The sequence below is a fragment of the Rousettus aegyptiacus genome, unplaced genomic scaffold (assembly GCF_014176215.1).
Source record: "Rousettus aegyptiacus isolate mRouAeg1 unplaced genomic scaffold, mRouAeg1.p scaffold_m13_p_7, whole genome shotgun sequence".
In the NCBI taxonomy this organism is placed as follows: Eukaryota; Metazoa; Chordata; class Mammalia; order Chiroptera; family Pteropodidae; genus Rousettus; species Rousettus aegyptiacus.
This window is the reverse complement of record NW_023416310.1, coordinates 83197903-83220762: the sequence shown is the minus strand read 5'-3', so window position 1 is coordinate 83220762 and position 22860 is coordinate 83197903. Positions and strand designations below refer to the sequence as shown.

Below are 22860 nucleotides of genomic sequence, written 5' to 3'. Positions count from 1 at the left end.
TCTTCCTGCTTCTTCTGTTAATTCCCCACATTTATTTGAGCTTTTGATTTTTACATTGCAGGTAAACTAAAAGATCTTGGGAATTTGGTTCTCCGACCATTTGGACTCTCCACAGAAAATTTCCAGATCAAACAAGATTCCTCTACTGGCTCCTACTCCATCAATTTTGTTCAAAATCCAAATAACAACAGATAACAAAGATAACAGTAGCTTTTAAAGCTGGCTGGTAAATTGTGTGCTGCTTGCTGGTAGCAAGGGGAAAGGCCCTGCCAATGTTTAACTTATAAAAGCATCTTATCTCAGAGGGCTGTCCAGTAGAGCCCAGCGCTCCCTTTTCCCTCGTGTTTTATGATCAGAGTGAAATGCACTTCCTGATGTAGTGATCCTACTTTGATTGCCATTTTAAGGTGGTGTCTGTGCCACTGTTGCCCTGGTTCTGGGTGTCCTTCATTTTGTCCAGGAGGAAGCCTGCTTGTCAAGGCCGACCTCCCAGCCACACCCCCCCCGCCCCCCCCCCACACACACACAAGCCCAGACAGTCTCCCTTGGACGGAGCAAACCGTCGGCTAGAGACTACCTGGACATGACTGATAGGGTTCCCGCCTGCCGCCCTCTCTCCCTGGTCACATGCACTGCCCAGGCTGCCGTGTGCGGACTCCAGTGTCTCCTGATTCCCTCTGTGGCAATAAACGCTTTCTGTGATGGTCTGAGCTGGGTTGTGAATTTTGTCCCCAGAATAACAGCTAAAGCAGAAGGCCACCCTGGCTCTGGGAGCAGTGTTGTTTTTAAGCAGTGTTCCTAGGTGTTACTGGATTCCACAAATCTGTCCAAAGTCTCAGTTGCCGCCTTGTGGGTGACCTTGCAGAGTTGACCATTCTGCCCCGTCCTGGAATTCAGAAACCGCCTCGCAAGCTTAAGGCCACTCCAGCTCTGCGCAGACAACTGTGAAATCAGTATGTACAACCAAACACCTATCTTAATAACTTCAACTAAAAATGGGCTTCATTCAAGAGGGTGATTATGTGAATCCCAGAATGAACCCAGAAGTTTCCAATGTAGGCATTTCCCCCCCTAGTTGTTAGTCAATGTTGAGTGTTTATTTTTGTTTGAGTGCCAAGGCAGTGACATGCAAGTTTCCTCTCAGAATGAAGCACGGCCTTGGTACTGTAAGTGACGCGCCGCGGTCCTGCTCCGTGTTGACGGGCGTGTCCTCTGACCTGTTCCGCAGAGCCCCTAGAGCGTGCCGGTTTGGTAGACGGTGCAGTGATGTGTGCATTAGCTCTGTGATTTGCTAAGCGTGTTTCCCAGATCGCAGTTAAATTCTTCATGGAATTTACAAAGAGATAGGGATGGGGAAAGATTTTTGTTAATTTTGCTTTCTTATCTATATGGTAAATCTGGCATCTAATTTTCCAAGAAGGTGTGAGGAATCCTGCAAGGTGTAAAGAAACCTTGGCTGAAAACCATGTGGTCAAGCCGACAGTGGTGAGTGCTCTCTGTGCAGGTCTTAGGCCGTTTGATCAAAATTTAACATTTCGGTTTATGTGGATTATATCTATTGATATGTAACTTTTAAAAATACATTTCCTGTTAATATAACTTTTAGAAAAATATCTTCCAAAACAAAAGCATATTTTAATAAGGGATATTATTTTAAATCTTTGCAAATCTAATTTATGACTCGACAGAAGATAGTCATATCTGCTACTGTACTGTTTGTCACAATATCATGTCATGTAGTCTGGAAAATTCTGTATACTCGTGATAGAATGAAGGTGAAAAAAAGCAAATAACCCCTTAGTATTACTATGAAAATAATATTACCATGAAACGGTGCCCGGAACCCTTGGAAGCCCTGGACTGCATCGTGAGAACTGCTTTGTCAGATTGAGTTGAGCTCAGTGGCTGAAACTAAGTTAGATCGGGGCTGAGATTCCTGAAGGACTAGCTGAGCTCCAAGGAATGGGAAGCAGACATGTTTGCCTAGAAACAGCCTTCCTTAAGATGCTACCACTGCTGCAGGGTGTAGAGGTTTTGCCTCTTTGGCCTCCTCCCTCAGCACCACCCTGAAATCTCGCCACCCCAAACTGCATTCACATCAAATGCTGCAAGCAAGTGTGCCAAGTGACGCATCTGAGAAGGAAAGGGAGCCTGAGTAGGTATGTGTTTGCGTAAACCAAAGAGTTTATCTATCACTGCTATTTCTCTACTCCCAAAATGTGGAAGAGAAGATTGAAACCTTTTGAAAATATCTGACAATAAGAAAAATCTTGAAGGGGATGAAAAATAAGAGCTGTGTAAGGTGAAGGAGGAGGGTGGCCCGTATTTGCCTACTGTGCTAAGGTGCATGATTTCAAGTTCTGTGACACCTCTCCCCCCACCAACAAAAAAAAAAGTGTGCCAGAACATACTTTGAAGGTAATCACACTGGGACAGTGTATATTCTTATTCCAACATTATTGCATTGCTCAAAATAATTTTGGATGTCCTTCTAGAATATTTTTGAAGACTCAAAAAATGTGTATTTATTTTAAAAATACTGTCATCTACTAATCCATTTCTGCCTCCATGAGTAGACCATGAGCTCCAACAAGGTAAGGGCCATATTTGTATTTGTAAGATCACCAGCACCTGCTGCTCTACTTACTAGACACTTAGTAAATTGGTATTAAAGGGCATTCTTTAAGTGGTCTCAATGTGAACAACCATCACTATCGAAAAGTCCATAGGTTCTGTGCTCTTTATTTAGTACCTGTGTCTTAAAATGTCTCCTTTGCAACTAATCATCTGTTATCTCAAGTAGAAACTAGGCATGCTAATCATCTTCCTCAAAATTTTAAGGTCCGACAGTGATTCAAGTGTCAGCATAGAAGATTTAGGTTTTTGTGTTTTTTCACCTTCCAAAGATTGTGGGAGGCAGTGAAAGACACAGCTTGGTTTCACCTCGTCAGGGCCAGTGGATTGATCTGGCTTCTCTGCGCTGCCCAGAGTGGCCTCACTACCCCACAGTCACTGGCCTGAGACCTTCTGCGCTGGTACTCTTATTTGAAAAGATGTGCAGTTCTGGCCACTTGGGAGGGCTCAGCTAGAGGCATTTAAAGCCAGGCGAGCTCCTCTTGTGTAGCCACACAGAATGTCCTCAGACAGTGAACATTCAGCCTGACTTGTAAACATGTCTTCTGCTTTTTTTCATATTTGCATCTTAGATATTTGCAAAGATTTGTCCTGAGATTTTCAAAAATCCCTAACATGTCCTGTAGTTTCAGCTTCCCCACCTTCTCCCAGATCACATTGCCATTGAAACTGTATCTTAACCATGTTTCCACCTTTCCATCCATGGAAGCGTCTCAGGCTTTACCCAGGATGTTGGGACTATTACTACAACAGTCATCGCTGGCTGCTACCTTTTCTGTGCAGAGTGCGCTGTGGATTAGTCCATTTTCTTCACGTCATGGATCCAAGCTTAGTTAAATTCTGTTCTTAAAATCCAACCTCTTTTGCTAAGAAGTCTGACTTTCCATGTGTCTCCCCTTCCATCATAAGCACTGCACCTGGGTGTTTTTCTTTCCTCTTGTTCCATGTCCCACCTCATCAAAATGCCATATATTATCACCTTACAAGTTATTGTGCTTATAGGACTAGAGCATATTACACCGCGCTGAGACGTGGAAGCTGGGGAGTCGCCGAGCCTACTAGCTAAGGACCTGAACATCGCAGTCCTGGGCCTACACCTGAGGGTCAGTAAAATGACAAGACTTCATACAGTGGACCTTCAGAGCTGCTCAGGTATAGTCAATTCATGACAAAAAGTCATGTTTCCACCAATATTTTGTATAGTTGAAGGGAAGGAAGCACTATAAGAAATATTTCTGGGCCTGAGGAATATTTCTGGTGTTCCTTGCACCTCTGCGCTGGCCTCTAGAGCATTGTCGAATTACATTTCACACAGCTCAAGCTAGAAACCAGACTGATGAAGGAAGAGCAAACACAGCGACTTTTCAGAGGCATTTTACTGTGTGAGTAGACTAGTGGGCTAGGGAGCTGGAAGCAGGTGTTAGATGTAAATCTGACTGAAAGATGCATTTGCAAGGATTGTTTTGTCTGATCCCAAGATCTAAGCAGACCTGTAAATCCTCTTACAGCTGGTTAGCACAACTAGGAATGTCCAAGGGAAGGCTATACAGTAGGAGGCCGAGGATAGGACCAGCTGTGCAACTTAATGGCTGCTTTAATCTCCTTGAGAGAGCGGTAAAGGGAAGGAAGGGGCCAATAACCCTCCAGGACCAGAGTGCAAATCTGAAATACCACATAGGACAGGAAAAATCAGTCACTTAAGTTCCCATCCCTTTTCGTGGTGTTTGTGCTTTCCCTTAAATTCGCCCTTAGAGTAAAGGAGAGCCTCCGGCTGCTGCAGCCGGGGTGGCTGCCAGCCTGGCTGTTGTCCCAGTCGAGTTGTGATCACTTACCCTTTCACTGCTGCCTTTGGCCTCGCCACCTCATCTCTCCCATATTTCTTAAGGCATTTAACTCTTGCTCTAATAGCCTATTGGCAAGTGCTATGTATACGACACACCCCCACACATCCTAGTAAAACCTCCTTGAAGCATTTTCACTGACTTCTGTCCTTTTCACACTGTTCCCTCTGCACTTCGACAGTAACAAGCTTAGTCCTCCCATCACCTGGATTTCCTTTAAAAAAAAAAAAAAAAAGGAAATTTGTGCACATTGTACCACAAGTTGCTGAAAAACCTGTTCCTTCAGGGAACTGCACAAAAGCTATGCAGAGAAGGGAGCTGATCATTTCTAGTCACTTTCTTCTGTGGCATGGAGAGCTGTCCTGAGCCCACACTGGATGGAGTCCATTAATGCTCCTGAGAGCAGGAACGGGATAACTGGCTACCAGCCAGCCCAAGGTAGGGCTCAAATAACCACAGAGGACGACTGCTAAAAACCCTTCAGGGGCAACCAAAGAAACTACTGATAAAATTAGTTTATGAAAACTAACAAGGATGCCCTTATGCTTCAAAACTTTGAAAATTTCCTGGCTATAAGTTGGTAATTTTTAAGCTGGGGATGAGTACGTAGGGTTTGCTATACTAGTCTGCCTTTACAAATGTTTGACATATTCTACAACAGAAGTATTCTACTTTCTTCTAACTTTCCAACCCTCTGACATCTACCAGCTAGAAATAAGCTCCATCATGCAGGAGTTACGTTCTGTCAGAACTAGAAATAGGACTCCTTACCTTCTTTTTCCTTTTACTCAAAGGGAAAGGTTGGAAGCTCACATTTCCCCCTTGGCTAAAGCAGGGCTTGTTGCCCCACAGCTAAAATTTGCGGCCATGATTCAGTTCCAGCTACTAGTTTCTAGCTCACTGAAAAATACAGCCTACCCAGGAGAGAATTACCAGGCACTGGGGCTCCTGAGCCATCAGGCACCATGACAGATGTGAAAGGAACCAAGCACAGGTTCTCCAGATGGAAGGTGCTAGGGGCAGGGAAAACGGTTACTTCTGAAAGGATGTGGGCTTTGGTGGGCTATGGTTCCTGGTCTCGAGTACACAAGACTGCTTTGTAGGGATGGTTTGACAGCCTCAAAATAGAATATCCTGTTTGCAGCTTTGCCTCATCACGTTAACTAGCAGGAAAGGTCTGATAATTTCCTCGGCTGTGTGACACTTAGATTCTGCCGTTGGCAGAGCTGGCGTGAGAGGTCAGGAGTTGTATCTTCAGCTTGTGCAGAAGTTTTTCCAGCATGCCCCGTTTTCTACAGATGTGAAGGACCACCCCCATCTTGTCTTCTGTAAGGTTGCTTTGTGTCTTACCGAAACCCCGGCTGTGCTTTTCTGGGGCTCTGACACATCAGGCTCCCCCTCTTCACATTGCTGATATAGTTCACCTTTAGATCACAGGTTTGAGCTTTCTATTCAGGATCTATAGGAGTTAGGCACTGAGCTTAGAATTCACAAACTTAAGAGTGTAGAATATTTTACTAAGGAAAATTCCCTGACATCTCCCATGTTTTTGGCTTGGCTAAGTAGGAACCGAAATGCTGGTTGACTTCTTTTTCACACCCTGTTTTGGCCAGGGTGGCCACTGCATGCTTCTTCTGTCAGGAAGGTCACTGGCAGAACTAAGATTAGAATCTGTCTCTACCTTAGACTTATGCAGTTAATCGTATAGAAACACCTTCCTCTTAATATCAACAACCCGCTTGACTTTACCTTAGAAGGTTGCTTCTCGCCGGCCTCATGAGGGAATGATAAAAGGGCTAACTAATCCCTTAAGCATTCTTAAGGTTTAAGGACAGCGAGCTAGCCACTGTGTTTGGCCAGCTCTTTCTTCCTCTGGCACAGTATTCCTGAGTTGTCTTTCGTCCCAGGCTCGTTACTTCCTTGATATCAAAGGAGAGTTGTTAGGCCGTGAAATTTCATTGTTAATAAGCAAAGATTTGGCAGGACACTCATCACTACAGAAGAGTATACTTAAACATAGTAGGCCCTATTCTGAGCACTGAGGAAAGCGTCATTACTTAAAGAATTTTCAGGTGTAAAAGCAGGAAAACTGCTTTTACCTATGGTGTGTGTGTATTCGCGGTGACATACCCAGGGAAGTACTGGCACAGTCTGTGCATGAAACCAGGACCCGAATCTGAACATGTGACATATCCTTATCTGACAACAGCACCAAAAAGATCCTGAGTTGCATCCATGGGTTCCATCGCTCGTTCCCCAGATCTTGTTATTGTTGTGTCTATAGATGTACTGATGATACATGTACACAGGATCCGGAATAGTATTGAGGGAAGGGGTCTCGTGTAGCCCTTCCAGATGATGAGCATGTGGCTTGTTTACCTTCCTTGCTTCTCTCTAGTTCCCTTATCATTAGTGGGAAACTTGAGGAAAGAGCCTGATCCCAGTGGCCTCCTTTTTACCCTCATTCAGATAAAACGAAATGGGAGAATGTTTGAGATTAGACTCCATGTATACTCTAGAATAATGGGCAGCCTTCTCTAAAGGAAATGGGGAAAAAAAAGTACACTGACCTGAGTTTCTGGGTCAGTCCTGAAATTTTTCAACTGTCTGGTAGGGTTTTTTTTTCCTGACAGAGTGTTTCTGGTCAAACACTTGACCTCACTTTCACATTGAACATACTGCTGGGCTTTTACAGAAACGACCATTTATCCACAAGGGCAGGGCTCCTTAAAACAAAAAACAAAACAAAACAAAAAAACCCACCAGTAGATGTTTAATTACATCCAACTCTAAGGATTGGTTATTTTCCCATCAGAAAACAGTACTGTTGTACACAAGATCCTAACAATTCAACCTGACTCCTAAAAAGTAAACAAAGTTTTTAAATAACTAAATTTTTAAAAAATGAAGACTTTATTGGATAAATGTCATACAACATTCTTTAACATTTATGTCTCAGAATACTTTAGATGAGAAACAATTTTTGTCATTCAAGTCTACAAATGAAATATGCTTCTGAAGATTTGAAATACAGACAAAGGTAGCATGAAGCAAAGCTTAAATATTAAGCAACTAAAGCAATGAAAGTGTCTAGATTTTAAATACCAAGATTCATTTTTTTTAAATGCAAATCTGGTTGATAACAAAACACCCTTGAAAATTTGTCATGAGAAAAAAAATAGATACAACCTGATCTCTCTCAATTTTTTTGCCTCTGTATTACTTCCAAAGCTTAATTAAAAATCTTGATTATACAATCCACCACAGCTTGGGGGTTATGTGGTCCTTGAAGGTACTGCTGGTGTGAGAGAGACGAACAGGACGGACCCAGCCTGAGCCCCAGCGCTGCAGAGAGCAGGGCGCCACTGAGGTGCACGTAAGTGACCTTTAGCGCTCTCTGCTGCTACAGTTCCTGAGCTGACTTGCAGATCTGATCACATGTGCAATGACGTTGTGATACTTTTCCAAAAAGACAATTTTAGAATGCAGTCAAAACTTTTAATTACTTACAGTGTAATTAATGAGGATTTGCGTTAAACTCTCAGAAGACTGCTTGCCTCCTAGAGTTGTAAAACAAATCTTAGTCAGGCCTATTAAAACTCTCACCCAGAACCTTTTGTTAATCGTGAGGGTGGGATTATTAAGTCATTCCAAACCTACACAGTAAGATTATAGAAAAGTTTAAACACTTGAACCAAATTCTCAGCTGTTACGGTGCTTCAAATGAATTTTGTTTTTTGGCATTTTTTCCTTTTTTGTATTAATTGATAGGGATTATCTTTCTGGTTTAAAAAATAAGTCAGTATTGTCACTAAAAAACTTCAGTTTTGTTATTAAAAGTATGGCACCATCAAATATAAAATGCCTTAAAAATGTACTTAACAGGTCAATCTCATTGTTTTCTCCACTCGTTAAAAAAAAAAGTAAGGTTCTTTTAATGTGTATTTTCTAAAGACAAGAAAAACATGGTCTCCATTACTAAGAATTCTTGCTCCATGCATGAAAAGTTCGACACCATGTTTATGGGTCTGTTCCTGCTGCTTTTTCCCCAGATTCAAGTCCCACCTGACACCTGTGAGAATTTCTTGCACTTACAAAAAAAGAGGCTCTCTGTGGAGAGAGATCCACATCAAAATTCAGGTACCTTTTGTGAACTAGATAAAATCAGTAAGGATAGGAATAAAAGCCTTTCCAGTTCAGAGTGAAGAACTGGCTCTTAGAGTTTAAATGTTCACCCTAAGATCAACACTAGCCTATCCACTTTGAGTCAGAATTTGAAAGATAAGAATGTAGTTATGAAAATGTGCACAAAATGTTAAATACTGGTATCAAATAAATACATCTTAACATGTTCTAACAAGCAAATGTATATTCAAGATAATACAGCCCTGCTTTATTAAAGAAAGAAAAAATCCACTTTTTCAGCACACCCAGGGTACCTTGCCATCCTCTAAGTACAAGGTTAAATCTTTTGTCGTCTCCACTGGCAGCCTGAAGAAAACGTTCACCTCAGCACATATGACTGTTGCAGTTTTGTTGGAGAGCCATTTTAGAAATACTTTTACTCATATCTGATCTGATCTGAGTAACAATCCTTGGAGAAAGCAGAGTTTTAGTATGAAAAATAATTCAACATTTGTGCCATCATTCCATGCCTTTTTAGGCCTGTCCAAAGTACTGATAAGAACTTCATGATCAAAAGAAATTACTGTCTGATTCTTCATAAAATTCAAGTGATTTCTTTGCGTATTTCACATCACTTTTCTCCTCGTGCATAATTTATTGCAATAGTTTATATTTTAGAAAATAATCCCCTAATGCCTTTTCTTGGTTTAATACAGCACAGTTTGCAAGTGCGGCTTTAGAGACTTGGTTTTAACCATTGCCTTAACATTATTACTTCTTACTGCAGCTTTAAAAATCTGAGTCTCCAATTTCATTCAGTCCTGACGCTCTGGTGTTCTGTCATTGTGGTACATACGGGTCCATGAAACCAGCAGCCTGCTAGTGTCTTTGTGCTGAAATATAGTAAAGAAAAGGAAAAACTGTAGTTAAACACAAGTAATTATATGAGAAAAGAGATGTCCTTGTTGTGTAAATTAAGCCCTATATAGACTCTGGGATCACACCTGATTTTTTTTAGCTTGATTAAACTTTTTTTTTTTTTTTTTTTGAGAAAACAACTTGTTACCACTCTGAAACCAGCAGAAGCATTTGTGTTATTTCTGAAGTATATCTGGACAAATTCCAACACAAATAAAATGGTTGTCATCTTTACATAATCTGCACTTGAGTATATTTTTTAAAACTTATTCATGAATATTTGCCTAATAAAAGGGAATTTTAGCTTTGTTCTTTATATTACCATTTCACAAGTGACAATATTAAAAACTTTGTGAGTCAGCTTAGCTGCTGTGGACTGCTATGAAACACCAGCAACCTTCCTCTAGCACAGGCTACCTACAGGCTTAAAAAGCAAATTCATATATTGTACCTGGCTACGTAAAAATCAGTTGCAGATCACACAGTCTACATATGTGCAAGAAGCAAAAAAGAGGAGGGTGGAGGGTGCCTCCGCAGAGGGAGACACAGCGCGTCACTAGGCGTCAGGAGCACGGTTTTGCTGCCGAAAGAGCATTTACGTACACTGGTTAGATTGACCATAGTCTCCCTGTGACGTCAGCACACCTGAGCACCAGCAGAGGCACTCTGCACCAGACCTCCAACGAGCAGCAGGACTGAGCAGAACACTTACAGGCTTATGAAAATTACTGCCAAGTAGCGCGACCAGAATGCCTAGCAATACCAACCTCTCTTTAATACCAACAGGTGGTAAGAACCCCATTGAAACCCTTTACGATCCCTGGTTATGCCTCTCAAACCTGGGAACCTAAGTATCAATAAGAGTTTGAATTCCAAAAGAGGTGATCCATGGAAAAAGAGATGATTTTTTTTGGTCAAATGTATTTTTAAACCAAAGATATGGTATTTTCAGTGGAATAACAGATAAAACAAACAATGCAAAAAGGAAAAAAGAAAACCAACCCCCATCCTTCCCAATATTTCACTTCAACATTAAAGTAGGCATCTTTCTCATTCTTTGAAATAACTACCTGACGTTCACCTCCAACTGCTGCCATGCTTCACTCATTTACTGGATCAAGGCCTATAAAATAAATTTCACAGGGCATTCTATCACATTTCTTTGTGAGCAATGAAGAATTACTTCTAGCTCTAATGACCACCCATCAAAGTGCAAGGTGAATGTAGTCCTTGCTTCTGAAGAATGATTAACACTTTTAAAATTGGACATTCAGCTAAGAAAAGTTTTTCCTTTCTAAACAGATACACTATTATAATACTAATAAATTTAGACCCAGAACTTTGGAGATAAATATCCTCATTTTATAAACTGAAGGGGAAAAAAGTAAATACCCAATCCCATGTACATTTCCATTTCCTTCTATTTATGACTTTCAGTATATGGCTTCAACCTTAATAAGGATTATTCAAATTGGCAGGAAATCCAAGGATTGAAGCAGATCTTACTATTCCCATGAGAAGTGCAAAAAACAAAAAAGTACTATTCCCTCGGGATCATGAAGGTAGCTACCACCCCTATACAGGTTAAGAGTCCAAAATATCCTAGCCTCAACCTCTGATCCAAAATGTGCCATTCTGACCCAGCTTGCAAATTACAGCTCATATACACAGCCCACTTACAGCTCTTCATTAGCTGCAAATACCAGAGGATTAAATAGCCTTAATTCAAGGAAGCAAAAAATCACAAATTTAAAAGCCACACAACGACCAAAATCCCTAAAACTTTCCTGCTGTATAAGAGCCCCAAATAAGCCTTTCGGGCATTATCCAAGGTTTTAATAAATGTACTTAAACAGACCACAACTGCATTCAACATTCTCTTTTGCCGCCCGCTTGAGTTTGGCCTTGCCTTATGTAAATGATAGTGGTTTAAGGTTAATTCATTAAGAACATGTATGTTCATGTATGAATATAACATTAAGAATAACTAAGAAGTGAAATATAAAAGTGACAAAGAAAGATTGAGGTAGGGAAAAGAAATCCACTATCTGACTGTCCAGGGAGGCGCAGGTGCTCTCTGAAGTGACTGCGATCGGACACCTGCCTTCCGCCACAGGACAAAGTCCTCGCAACTCATAGAAGCTCGAAGGAGGCCAGCTCTACATTTTTAGCACAGCGGGTAATAGTAAATAAGGTTATTTTCACTCATCAAAACTATCACCTACACGAGGTATACACAGCTACTAAGGTCAATGAAAACTAAGGAAAAAGCACTAATGGGTAATTTTACATCTAGCCTAATCTGCTTTGGGAATGACCAAGTGATGACATGATGCCCTCTTCACTTTGTGGCAGGGCTTAACACAGACAGACCTGCCCGTTTCACTGTTAACTTCAATGCTCCCAGTCTGAATCCACAGTGGTCTGTCAGACACTGTAAGGGAGCAGCAGGATTCGTCACTGTCTGATGTAATAGCTGCCATTTGTTGAGACCTATGGTAGAAAAAACCAAGTTAACAAAAATAGAGCAGTCATTCGAGTTCTTTTTAATCCATTTTACCAAAAAAAAAAAAGAATTTAAAAATAAGACCAAAATTCAGTTGAATTTTCATAATTTATTCTAGATAACGTGCCTGCTTCACAGAATGTGAAGCTTTGGTACTAAAGGAAAAGACTTGAGGTGTGTACACACCAGCCTTGGCCAGGAGAGGGCACTCTCTGGCCCAAGTCAAATCAGCAAAATGTTTTCAGGTGCACCGAGACGCTGCCCTCCAGTGCTCACTCACATTTAATGTTCCTGACAAAAAAATTTTATTAGCCTAACGTTGAAGTGGTCCTGATCTTAGTATTCAACAGGGCTGAAGTCCTCATCCCTATCCGTGTTATGTTAGTGAGACCCCGTTTTGCAGAATGACCAAAATGTGCCTGAATCCCTTTCTCTTCTAAGGCCACTGACCACATGTGCATACTCTTTAGGACGTGAAATACTCCGTGAGTTAAACACCTGCTTGAAATGACTTTGACAAGACAAAGCTTTCTCACTCAGGCTTTCAGAACAGAGACTTCAAGTACTACGCATAATTCCAGTGAAGGATTGCTGTTTTAAGCCTTATTTTTTTAAACATCTGCTTGTCTGCCTCATTCCTAATTTTAAGTACAAATAAACAACTCATTTATCACATCAGTGTAGTTAACTCTGGGGTCATTGATTTAATGTGCAGTCCTTATAATAATTATTTTTAAAACAGTACGTCAAATCAGAAGCAGTGGCATATAATCAAAACTTTAAAAAAGGCTTTTCTGACACTGAAAAAATTTTATACACCCGATCTATAAACATAATTATTTTTGAATTTTAACTCCGTTTTCTTAAATGAGACTTAATAATGAGGTTATTTACCTCACCTTTTGTTCATGGGAAAACATAAATATGCTGTCCCCCAACAGTAATCACACCAAGAAGAAACGGAATCTGAACACACAAGAGAATTTACCTTTTGAACCTCTCCCTAAGTAAAACTTGTTAGGTTTCAACAGTCTGAAGAATCTCCTTTTAGATTCTAGGCAAGAGAGTCGAGACGCTGCGTGGAAGAAGGATCCTTTCCCTGCACGTTTCCCCATCCAGCCCTGAAACACCGTGCAGAACATTAACGTGCCACAGAGCCTGGCTCAGGAGTCTTGTGATAATGTTTAAGATGAGTTTCCCCTCAATGCTTTTACTGTCTCAAGGTTTCTCTTTAGAAACTGACTACACATATGGGATCCATTAGGAAAAGCCAGGAAGGCCTGGTGGTCATGCAGTAAATGGAGGGACACTCTCGTGAAAGGCAGTGATTTCCTTGGAAATTACTTATTTTGTCCATGAAGAGAAAGCTTACAAGCAACAATGACAACTATTCCTGGGTGGCAGCAGAGATATAAAAGGGCAAATCAGAGCAGGATGAGTAAACACTCGATCTCCCTTTTGGAGTGTATGAAAGTAGAGGTCACGCTCTTAGACCAAAGCCCAGAATTAAAAACTAAAGGTTACATACATGTACTTATTACCTTGCTGAACACAATATAAATTTTCTCTTAATACAATGTAACATGAATGCAACAGGAACAAGCAAGAAAAAGCATCCAGTGCCTTGGACATTCTGATTTGCTAGCCTTAGTACTGTTTTTCTAACCGGTTATTTTTCTAAGGTTTTAGGCAAACTGCGCATAGCTCTTCTCAGCATACCAGGACTCAGCCAGATTCCCTGCTAAAAGCTAAACTATGAAGGGAAATCACAGGTTTGTAATCATCTCAAAAATGAGCCACGAGTAAAAATGACTTACCCTGTGGAAAATAAGGCCACAACGCACACAGATGAAGGCCTTGGAATGTGAGGTATTTCCCTCCTAGAAAGGGGAAACAATCTCCTACTCAGTCATACCAAAAGCAATAAAAAAGTGTTCAAATTAAAGTCCACCTTTTCACCATTTGGCAAAATATTAAAACACCAGGGTCCCAGGGAAACACAGCATCTGTACAAATCAGCTAATTTATACTAACGAGCAAACAAGTCTTTTTTTGTGGTTCTGATACTTGGAAAGCTCTCCTAAAAGGGCTTTTACTCCACGGAACTCCACCAGCTCAGACACTTCTCATGCCTCTGAAAGGATTTGGGATGTGCCAGAATTATGAAATGGTGATTGCTCATTAGTACATGAGTGCCTGAACCAGAATCACTCTCCTTCCTTCATTCACAAGTAGGCTATCATTTCTGCCACATCAGGCCCTTGTGCTTGGCACAAGGGAAAGTAGAAATCGGCGAGTAACAGATTCCTGGAATTTATGAGATATATCAATTAATGGGGCAAGAGTTGAAATGTTAATGCAATTCTCCCTTCACCATAATTCCCACGACCTCCGAGATGCCCTCCAGAAATGCCTGTTGTAAATAGTTCATATCTACGTCTAGATATTTACGATGGTCATCCTATGATTATTGTAATTTTCAGTTAATAACGTTGCTGCTATAGCATTTTTGAAAATTTATACTGTGTATGTTGCAGAAATATTGAAAGCTAGCGGAATGAAATTTCTATGGCACACACAGAGAGTGGTGGTTGTAGTAATGAGAGCATTTGTACAGGTCTTGTGCCAGGCACTTTACTGCTCTGAATATTTCAATGAGGAATTACTTCATGAGGAAGTACTATTATTTTCCCCATTTCACAGATGACATGGAGTAAACTACCCAAGATCACACAGCTTGTGACAGATCCGAGACAGCCTTTAAATCTAGGAAATCTGGCTCAAGAGCCTGTACTTTTCAACCATGTGCCTGAAAAGTGGAAGAAAATGATTCCTTGCTCAAAAAAGCCTGCCAAAATGTTAACGAATGCTCCAACTCACCTGCATCGCTGGCCGGTTGTATAGTCATAACTGTCCACACTGCTATCTTTTACACTCTAACAGGATGACCCGCACATCTCTACAAAACATTCTCCCCGGGCAAGCAACAAATTCTATCATACTTTACGAGGGTGGGGGGTGGATTTATATTCCTTCTAGGCTTTTTCAATAGCTTTTTAGTGAATCTTTTTGTTGGAGAACTGAGGGACACTGAGGATTACAAAATCATCTTAATATTTAAAAAGCCCTTGCTAAAACTTGATAATGCACTATAATCACAAGTTTTTTATTTATTTGGAAAGGAAAAAATGTGTAATAATAGATTAACACTTTAGCTCTAGAATATCTGATTTTCTTTCCATGTACTATCTCCATGATAGAAAAAAATGTTTTAATTACTTCTGGTTAAGACCCAGATATTTCTAAGGCAATAAAAGGTCAACTATCATATTCTTATGATATAAGGAAAATTGAAAAAAAAAATACTTAGGTCATGTTTAAACCAAGTTTTAAGACCAAGTATTTTAAATCTGGGCTGTTGTCAGCATCAAAGATTTAAGAAATTATCTTACAAACACAAGTGTCCAACAGAAGGCCCAATAAGTTTGACAACATATACTAGAAATGTCTAATTATTATTAAAAAATAAGAATTTGACTCACGAATTCACTATTTTGATAAATCCTGATAATTTCTGGGTCTACAGTTTCTTCTTTTCCTTTACATCTCCCCGCAATCTTTAATTTGTTCCAGAATAACCTAGGAATCTATGAAAAATTTAAGCGTGGCAGTTAGCTTTGTCAGATTAGATGCATTAAGATTTGATTCAGTTCACCCCAAGATGGATTTAAAGACATAATAAATATAAAAATTCAGTATTTCCTACCAAAGGGTGGTACACAAAATGATCTTAGAAATGTATTTTAAAATTACCTATAGGTGTCAAGGCACACTTATTTTCCAGTAACTATACTAAGTGGAAAAATAGTACACAAATTTGAAAAAAAGGCAAAAGTGTGATACTATGTAAATAATTTAAGTTTTGGAAACTAATTCTATGACTAAAATAATTTTAATCATTTCTATATTCATAAATTGTCCAAAACAATTGTTTTTGTCACGAAGGGGATAGTTTTAACCTAAAACCTACTCTCCAGAGTACTTAATGGCTAAATGCAGTCAAATTAATTCACCTAAAAACTTTACAAAGAGGCAGTTATAGTTGTTACAAAAGGGGGGCACCATTAGCACTATACAGAACTGCTGGCTGATTAGGAAGGAATCCTGGAAACCAATGCTTGACCAAGAAAAATACTCATGTGACTTAATTTCTAAACACCTTCTAGAACAATAGCATCCAAAATTTAAAAGATTCCTATTGAAAACCAAATTACAGAGGGTGATGGTTGCACAAGGTGAAATGTACTTAATGCCATAGAACTGTACACTTTAAAAAATGGTTTAAATGGTAAATTTGATGTTAGGTATACTCAATGACAATTTTTAAAATACCCCCCCCCCAAAAAAAACCCACAACAAATTACAGTGCTCTATGAATATAAGGAGAAAATTATGTTTACCTAAAAATCACAAGAAAAAAATCCTCATTTATAAATGTTAAGTCTCTTGAGTAAAGATTAAAAAAAAAAGTTGAACTACTTCTCTTCTGAACTTAGTGTCAACTACCCATGGTAAAGGCCAAAACGTCCTGGAAAACTAAAACTATATACAATAAATCACTATGACTTTAAACTCCCTATTCCTTTATTCAAAATAGCATAACGGCATATTAATTGCTAAAGCTTTCATGTTTTAATTCTATTCACCCTGTTGAAGGAATACAGTAAGTGTACACAAAACTATAAATACAGAATAAGAGCCTATTAACTAAGTCGGAACCAGGCAAGAGTAATTAATGCAGCTTAGCTCTTTTGTTTTCTCTTGGCAATACGCATGGCACCAGCAATTAGAGATTGTTTTAACAGCAACAATATTAATACAATCCCAAAGCAAACCTTAACTTTGCCCCAACTTAGAAACAGGGTCTTCATTCTCCAACAAATTCCCTATTGGAGGCCATCCCTGGGCCCAAATCAAAACAATATCCTCAATCAAAACATTACCAACTTTTCTAGACATTTGCTAGTCTCTTCTCTGCTATGAGTACTTCAAAGTCAACAAAGCAGCACAAACCACAGAAAAATGCCCAAAAGGGGAAAGCTAATTTTAGCTCCAAATTATAGATTTCTTATGGCATTTCCAAATGCCAACTCAGTTATTCTGTATAAAGGATGTGTATGTCTATAAAGGAATATATGTGTACTTCCCTACCTTCAACGTACCCAATGTTAAGTATGACCTGCTCAAAGAGATACAACTCAGTATTTTGTAAATTAAAAATTTACAGATCCATTGTTGACTTTAGTAACAGTTCCATGTTCTTTGCCTGCAGTCCCTTCATAGCTATATTCCTGTCTATTCTACTTGGTACTAATATAAAATTACTATTTATAGATTTTCCCCATTAAAACCACATAGGGACAGACCATCAAGTCATGCAAATGGACTTCAGACTAATGAATTCTGCTTTACCTCGCCTTTTAGGTCTCTGGTTCCATATCTACAAATGAGAGCTGAATAGATATTCCTTGCAAATAAACAGCTTTCTAGCATATAAATTCTAGAAAACTGAACGGGAAAAAAATTCTAACACTTCTAATTTCTGAGAATTTCTAGAAAAAAAGACATCTTTGACTTTTACAGTTCTTACTTCACTTTGTTTCTCCCCTCGCTAATCCAGTTTTAGCCACTTAGACCACTGGAGATTTGGCCCAAGCCTAGTTTTCTCTCTGCAAGGGGAAAAAAATACTGATTTGATTACCTTCATATAACAAAAGCCTCATTTTACCACTTTAAAGAGAAATGTAAAGAAAAAAGGCTACAATTACTCCACTCTATCTCCATCTGCAAATTTACCTACTTAAGAAATTAAAAAATGAAACATTAATATGTAACTATTAGTGTTTAGAAGTTCTTTAAAATTGTTTACCTATTGAAACTACAGATGAAATATGCCAGACTGCCAGTTTAAAATGGAGAGGTCCTTTGGCAAAACTGGAGATCACGCATATTTGTGATTGTGCTTCGAGCCCTTTCCTCAAAGGTATGGACTACATAAAATTATTTTTGTACTCAACGATTATGACTTATTTTTCTCTTTATGGTTTTTGAAAACAAATCAAATTTGGTTTATGCCACAAGAGCACTTGCCAAAGCATTTGACTCTATTAGCAATGTCACTGCCAAAACCACTGTTAAAACTCACCTGGATCATTACACGGAGCCTTGGAATTATATACTTTAGGTGACTTTTTGCTCTGCCTTGTTTAAATCTTTCTGAACCTTAGATATCAAACTTTCAAAAATATCTGAACAAGTTCATTAATCTGAAACAAATATTTAGAAAACGTTTTAAGATAGTTTCTTAAAACCCCTCTCCATCACGATGTGAACTTGCAACCTGTTATAATCAAAGAATTTTAAAAATAGTATAGTTGTTTCTGTTTGCAGGAAAGAATATGTTCTATTCAAGTGAAACATCTTTTTTTTTTTTAATTGTGTGTTTATTTTAATCAAAAAGCAATGACTGAGTTCCCCAGAAAATATTCTATTTTCTTTTGCAGACATCAGTACATAAATCGTGGAAGTCCATAACCTTAAGGAAGTTGACAGACTTTTCAAACTCCATTAATTTTTCAGCATTAATTCCACAGTAACTAGTTATTTAGAATTGGATTACTAAGAAATCCATAAAAAGTTGTTCTTTAGGTTTCAAGTTTCTAAAGGTGTCAAATCAACATATCAAATTTAAAAGTTATGTTAGACATAGAATGTATGAAAGCAACTTAAAAAATCTTGGGATCGACTTGCCTCCATAGGCAATCTGATAGATTTTCTGATAAAGCTAAAAATGGAAAATAAATTTAACCTTAGGGACATATGGACCACGTAGAAAAATGAGCTAAGTTTCTAGCCCCAAAAGCAATGATACCTGAGGCAGAAGACCAAGGAGAAGAGACTGGTAGTATTAATTACCCAGATATAAAAAATGAAATGTGATGAAATATTAAGGCTAAATAGAAATAAATTAAAACCCATTTATGAGAAACTGACTAGAGGAATCTCAAAACTAGCAGCATTATCATCAGACCTCTGAACTACAAAACCTCATTTTAAGAATATACTGATCATTTATTTGAATTTTATCTATACCCAAATATGATAGGGCAAATAAGTGATTTTCCACTTCTTCTACACAGTTACAAAGAATTATTTTCTACCATCTTGAAACTTTTCAAAGCTTTTTGAGAAACACACACAAATAATTTGGATTTAGTCGATTTTATTTACAACTTTTTTTACATTTCAGAGCAATTACACAATTACATTTTCTCATTTTCTGACCTGCAAACAGATACCTTAAACGGAAATATTTTTTAAAAATTATCAAATTAGGTACATCCAAAATGCAACAATTACACATATGACAATTCACAAAGTGTAATTTACCAGGACGTATCCTAAGAATTTAGGAACAGCCAGTCAGGAGAAATCTGACCAAATTTAGCAATCAACTATTTATATATCCGAAGACAAATCTAAACTCCCAAACCAGAAGGTTGAAAGTTTTGTTAAATCCTCATTGGACAAAGGAGAGAGATGATTCAAACCTAGCCAACCTTAATCCCAAATACTGGGCTATTTCTCCAGTCTGCAACTGAATAGCAAGCATCTCAGTTTGTCAAACACCTAAGTATCAAGCTCTTGCGCCATTATGCACATAGAAGGGCTGTTAATTAAAATCAAGTAGTCATTAAATATCCACACTATTCCCACCCCCCTCCCAGCTCACCAGCCCTTACTGCAATCCCAAATATGCAACCTGTGTCACACAGTGACAGGCTATGTTATATATAGTATGTATGCATATACACACATTATGTACACGTGTATACATACACACATACACACAGTACTAGGTACAAATGGCAATTAAGAGTCCCTGCAAAAATTCATTTTCAGTTGAGGCTATGGCTCCTATGCCTTGGGATGGTTACAGACTTCAAAACTGAAAAATACTGCTAAAATCTCACTTAAGACAAAACTTGATTGCTTGTTCAGATTAGCTTCTCGGTCTAAAAATGGCTGTTAAGTACAGAAAAGCACCCGACTGAGCTGAGTGCAAATTTCTCTCTCCAGTTTGGCCCAGCTGTCTCACAGAAGTTACTCCTAACTAGCCTAGAAAACCTGCGGCCCTTCTAGTGGTTCTTGCCTACCTTACTGTCCATGTTCACGTTTCAAACTGTGTCAGCAGAGCCCGAACTTCGGGGGTCAGCTGCTTGGCAGCCTTAGCCGCCTCTGTGATAGCCTTGCGGTACAGGCCCTTTCTCTTCTTATTAAAGCGTGACTGGAAGTTTTCTAAAAAGGGGGACAGTTGCGAAAGAGCAAGGAAAGATGTCGTTGGAGACCCGAACCATGAAATACGGGCCTCCTGTCGAACTAAAAGGCCGTTATCTTTCCGGCTCACAGTTATAGTAAGAATACGGGCAGGCCACCAAGGGAAGCCATATATCTTGGCCCAAACAATGTCCCCTACACATATGGTCCTGCCATCTGGTGTGACGCATTTAGAGACGTTTTTGGAAAAGACTTTCATTTTCAAGGAATTAGTGAGCTTTTTCTCTTCCTTTGAAGAGGAGGATGTGGAGGTGGAAGGTGCATGCATACTGCCTGGAGGAAAATCAAAGCTTTCGGAAGAACTACACTCAGAGTTGGAGGATTTCAAATCATCTGTGCTATCAATGCTACACACTGAAGCACTGGAAGAGTCAGATTTCCTTTGATTTAGGGTCATGTAAACAGAGATATTGCTTTTGCTGCCTTTTTTGCCCAGTGTCTGTGGTTCATCCTGCTCACCAGGCACAAGCACTTCATTTGTGTCCTGAACCTCACTGCTGGCCTCTTCAGGGCCTTTTGAGGGACTCTGATTTTCTGAAGGGGCCTCACCTGCTGAGCGGGTAGAGGTGCAGCGAGACTGGGGCTTGGGTGCCATCTTGCCACTCCGCATTTTCTCAAGTCCTGTCTTCAGGGAAGAGTCATTTTCTTCATTCCTGTACCTCTGTGGTTTTAAACGAACCCGAGGTGGAAGGGAACCTGAGCTAGGACTCTGATATCGACGTGTAAAATGGACTTTTGAATGTGCATTTTTGGATGTGGAGGTTTCACTTTGCTTCCTTTGTGCCTTTTCTTTGGCAATTTTCAACACTTCCCGAGCTTTTGCATGATCCATGTTCTTACTCTGGAGCACTTTTTTAGTACTTAACTGAGCTTTTGATGTATTTGCCTGAGCAGAAACTTTGACTACTCTGCCTCTGCTGTGAGCAATATTTGAAACCTTAACCACAGCATTTCTTTTCTGGCTTTCATTTTGGTTTTTCCCATCCACTTTATGGTCAGTTTTCAGTTTTTTGTTCACAGTAGTTATGCTTTCATTTCTCCGTTTTTTATCTTCATATTTAGAAGAGTCACTTGCACTACTACCTTTTCTGATTTCCTTTTTTTCAGCAACAACACTGTTTTTACATTTGTCACACAGGACTTGCCTGGGTCGTAGTTTAATAGCATTCATTATCGAAGTCGGTTCTTCCCTGTACATTTTTCGTTTGGGTCGCTTAATTTTCCGAGGGGGTGGCTGAGGTATTGACTGGTTATACGTGTCCCTGATAAACAACGGGGGAGGATAAGGTGCCCCTTCATGGAAGAGGGGTGGGGGTTTGGAAGTCCACAGGCTCTCGGCCAAGCCTGGCTCGGGAGGCAGGACAGGGGAAGGGTCATCAGGAACAGCACCATTCACTTCACGCTTGACTTCTGTCCCTTCTTGGAATGTATTACTTTGGAGCTGCATGGCTTCAGGTTTATCCTTATATTCTCTTTTGGGAAATACTGTCACAGGGATCCCATGGGGCCCAAACCTTGAAAGAAATGGAAGAAAAAAAAGCCATTAAGTAAATGTCTAATTCAATTTCTTAAACAATACCTAATGTTTGCAGGACCGTTCCTGAAAACCATTTCATATTAAAGAACAAAAACAAAAACCTACTGACCGTCTCCCCACAGACATCCCAAAGCCCTCCATGTTTTATTAGTCCCACATTTTAGGTTAAAACAAAAATACTCAAATGGTTGCTCTAAGCAATGCCAAAATAGCAGAACTTATTTAAAATAGGCCTTTCTGGTCTTGAATCAGAAAGAATACCAGATGCCTTAATATTAAACATCATTTGATATTATGTTTGCTGAACTACACATAACACATCCGGTAAATGCAATTATAAATTTGTAACATACGTATCTTCCTCTGGTTATAATAGCTTTCCAAAGCTTCACAAAACAAATTCGGTAAAATCCTATCTCTACTTTATTAATTGCTAAAGTTTCAAAGATTGCTCCTTTACTCTTGCATCCTAACTCAAGCCCTTCATCCACATCAACCCCCATGAAAAAACCCCCACAAATTCTAGAAATTCATACACTCAAACTAACTCAGAAGCAAACAGATAGAGCTGTGGCTTTCTAAGTTTTTAAAATCTTCACACATTAATATTTTCAAGTTACAAGCCAATAAAAATGCTAATGATATATACATGCATGCATCTATACATATATAAATATGCACACTTAAGTAAAAGTTGCACTAAATACTTAACCTTATTAACATAATGATAATTTTTCCTACTCTGGTCTATTTTGTTTTAATGCTAGTCAGTTATGTTAAATGTATTTCAAAACTCCTTACAGGTCCAGATGAGTTTGCAAAGCACCGGTATAGAACACAAATCTTTACAATTCTGTTTCTAATAAAACAGGGGCCAAGAACCTTGCTTCTTATGTAGAAGA

The 22860-nt window shown here is 39.2% G+C and overlaps 2 protein-coding genes across 30 annotated transcripts in view; one reads left to right on the top strand and one right to left on the bottom strand.

Moving 5' to 3' along the window:
• Positions 1–710, top strand: part of TTC1 (tetratricopeptide repeat domain 1) — a 30765-nt gene extending 30055 nt beyond the window's left edge. The window contains exon 8 of one of the 2 annotated variants that reach the window (XM_016167061.2): positions 62–710. In XM_016167061.2, coding sequence (XP_016022547.2) covers positions 62–195 — 134 coding nt within the window. In that variant the 3' untranslated portion in view covers positions 196–710. The remainder of the gene's footprint in view (positions 1–61) is intronic. The other variant, XM_036224617.1, reaches the window with a different exon arrangement.
• A 7048-nt stretch (positions 711–7758) lies between these two features.
• The window catches only part of PWWP2A (PWWP domain containing 2A), a 30399-nt gene continuing 15297 nt past the window's right edge, over positions 7759–22860 (bottom strand). For 11 of the 28 annotated variants that reach the window (XM_036224598.1, XM_016167012.2, XM_036224602.1 and 8 more), the window contains one exon: positions 11898–21935. In XM_036224598.1, coding sequence (XP_036080491.1) covers positions 20255–21935 — 1681 coding nt within the window. In that variant the 3' untranslated portion in view covers positions 11898–20254. Of the gene's footprint in view, positions 9494–9629; positions 10642–11891; positions 21936–22860 lie in introns of those variants that run through there. The other 17 variants (XM_036224608.1, XM_016167024.2, XM_036224606.1 and 14 more) reach the window with 14 other exon arrangements.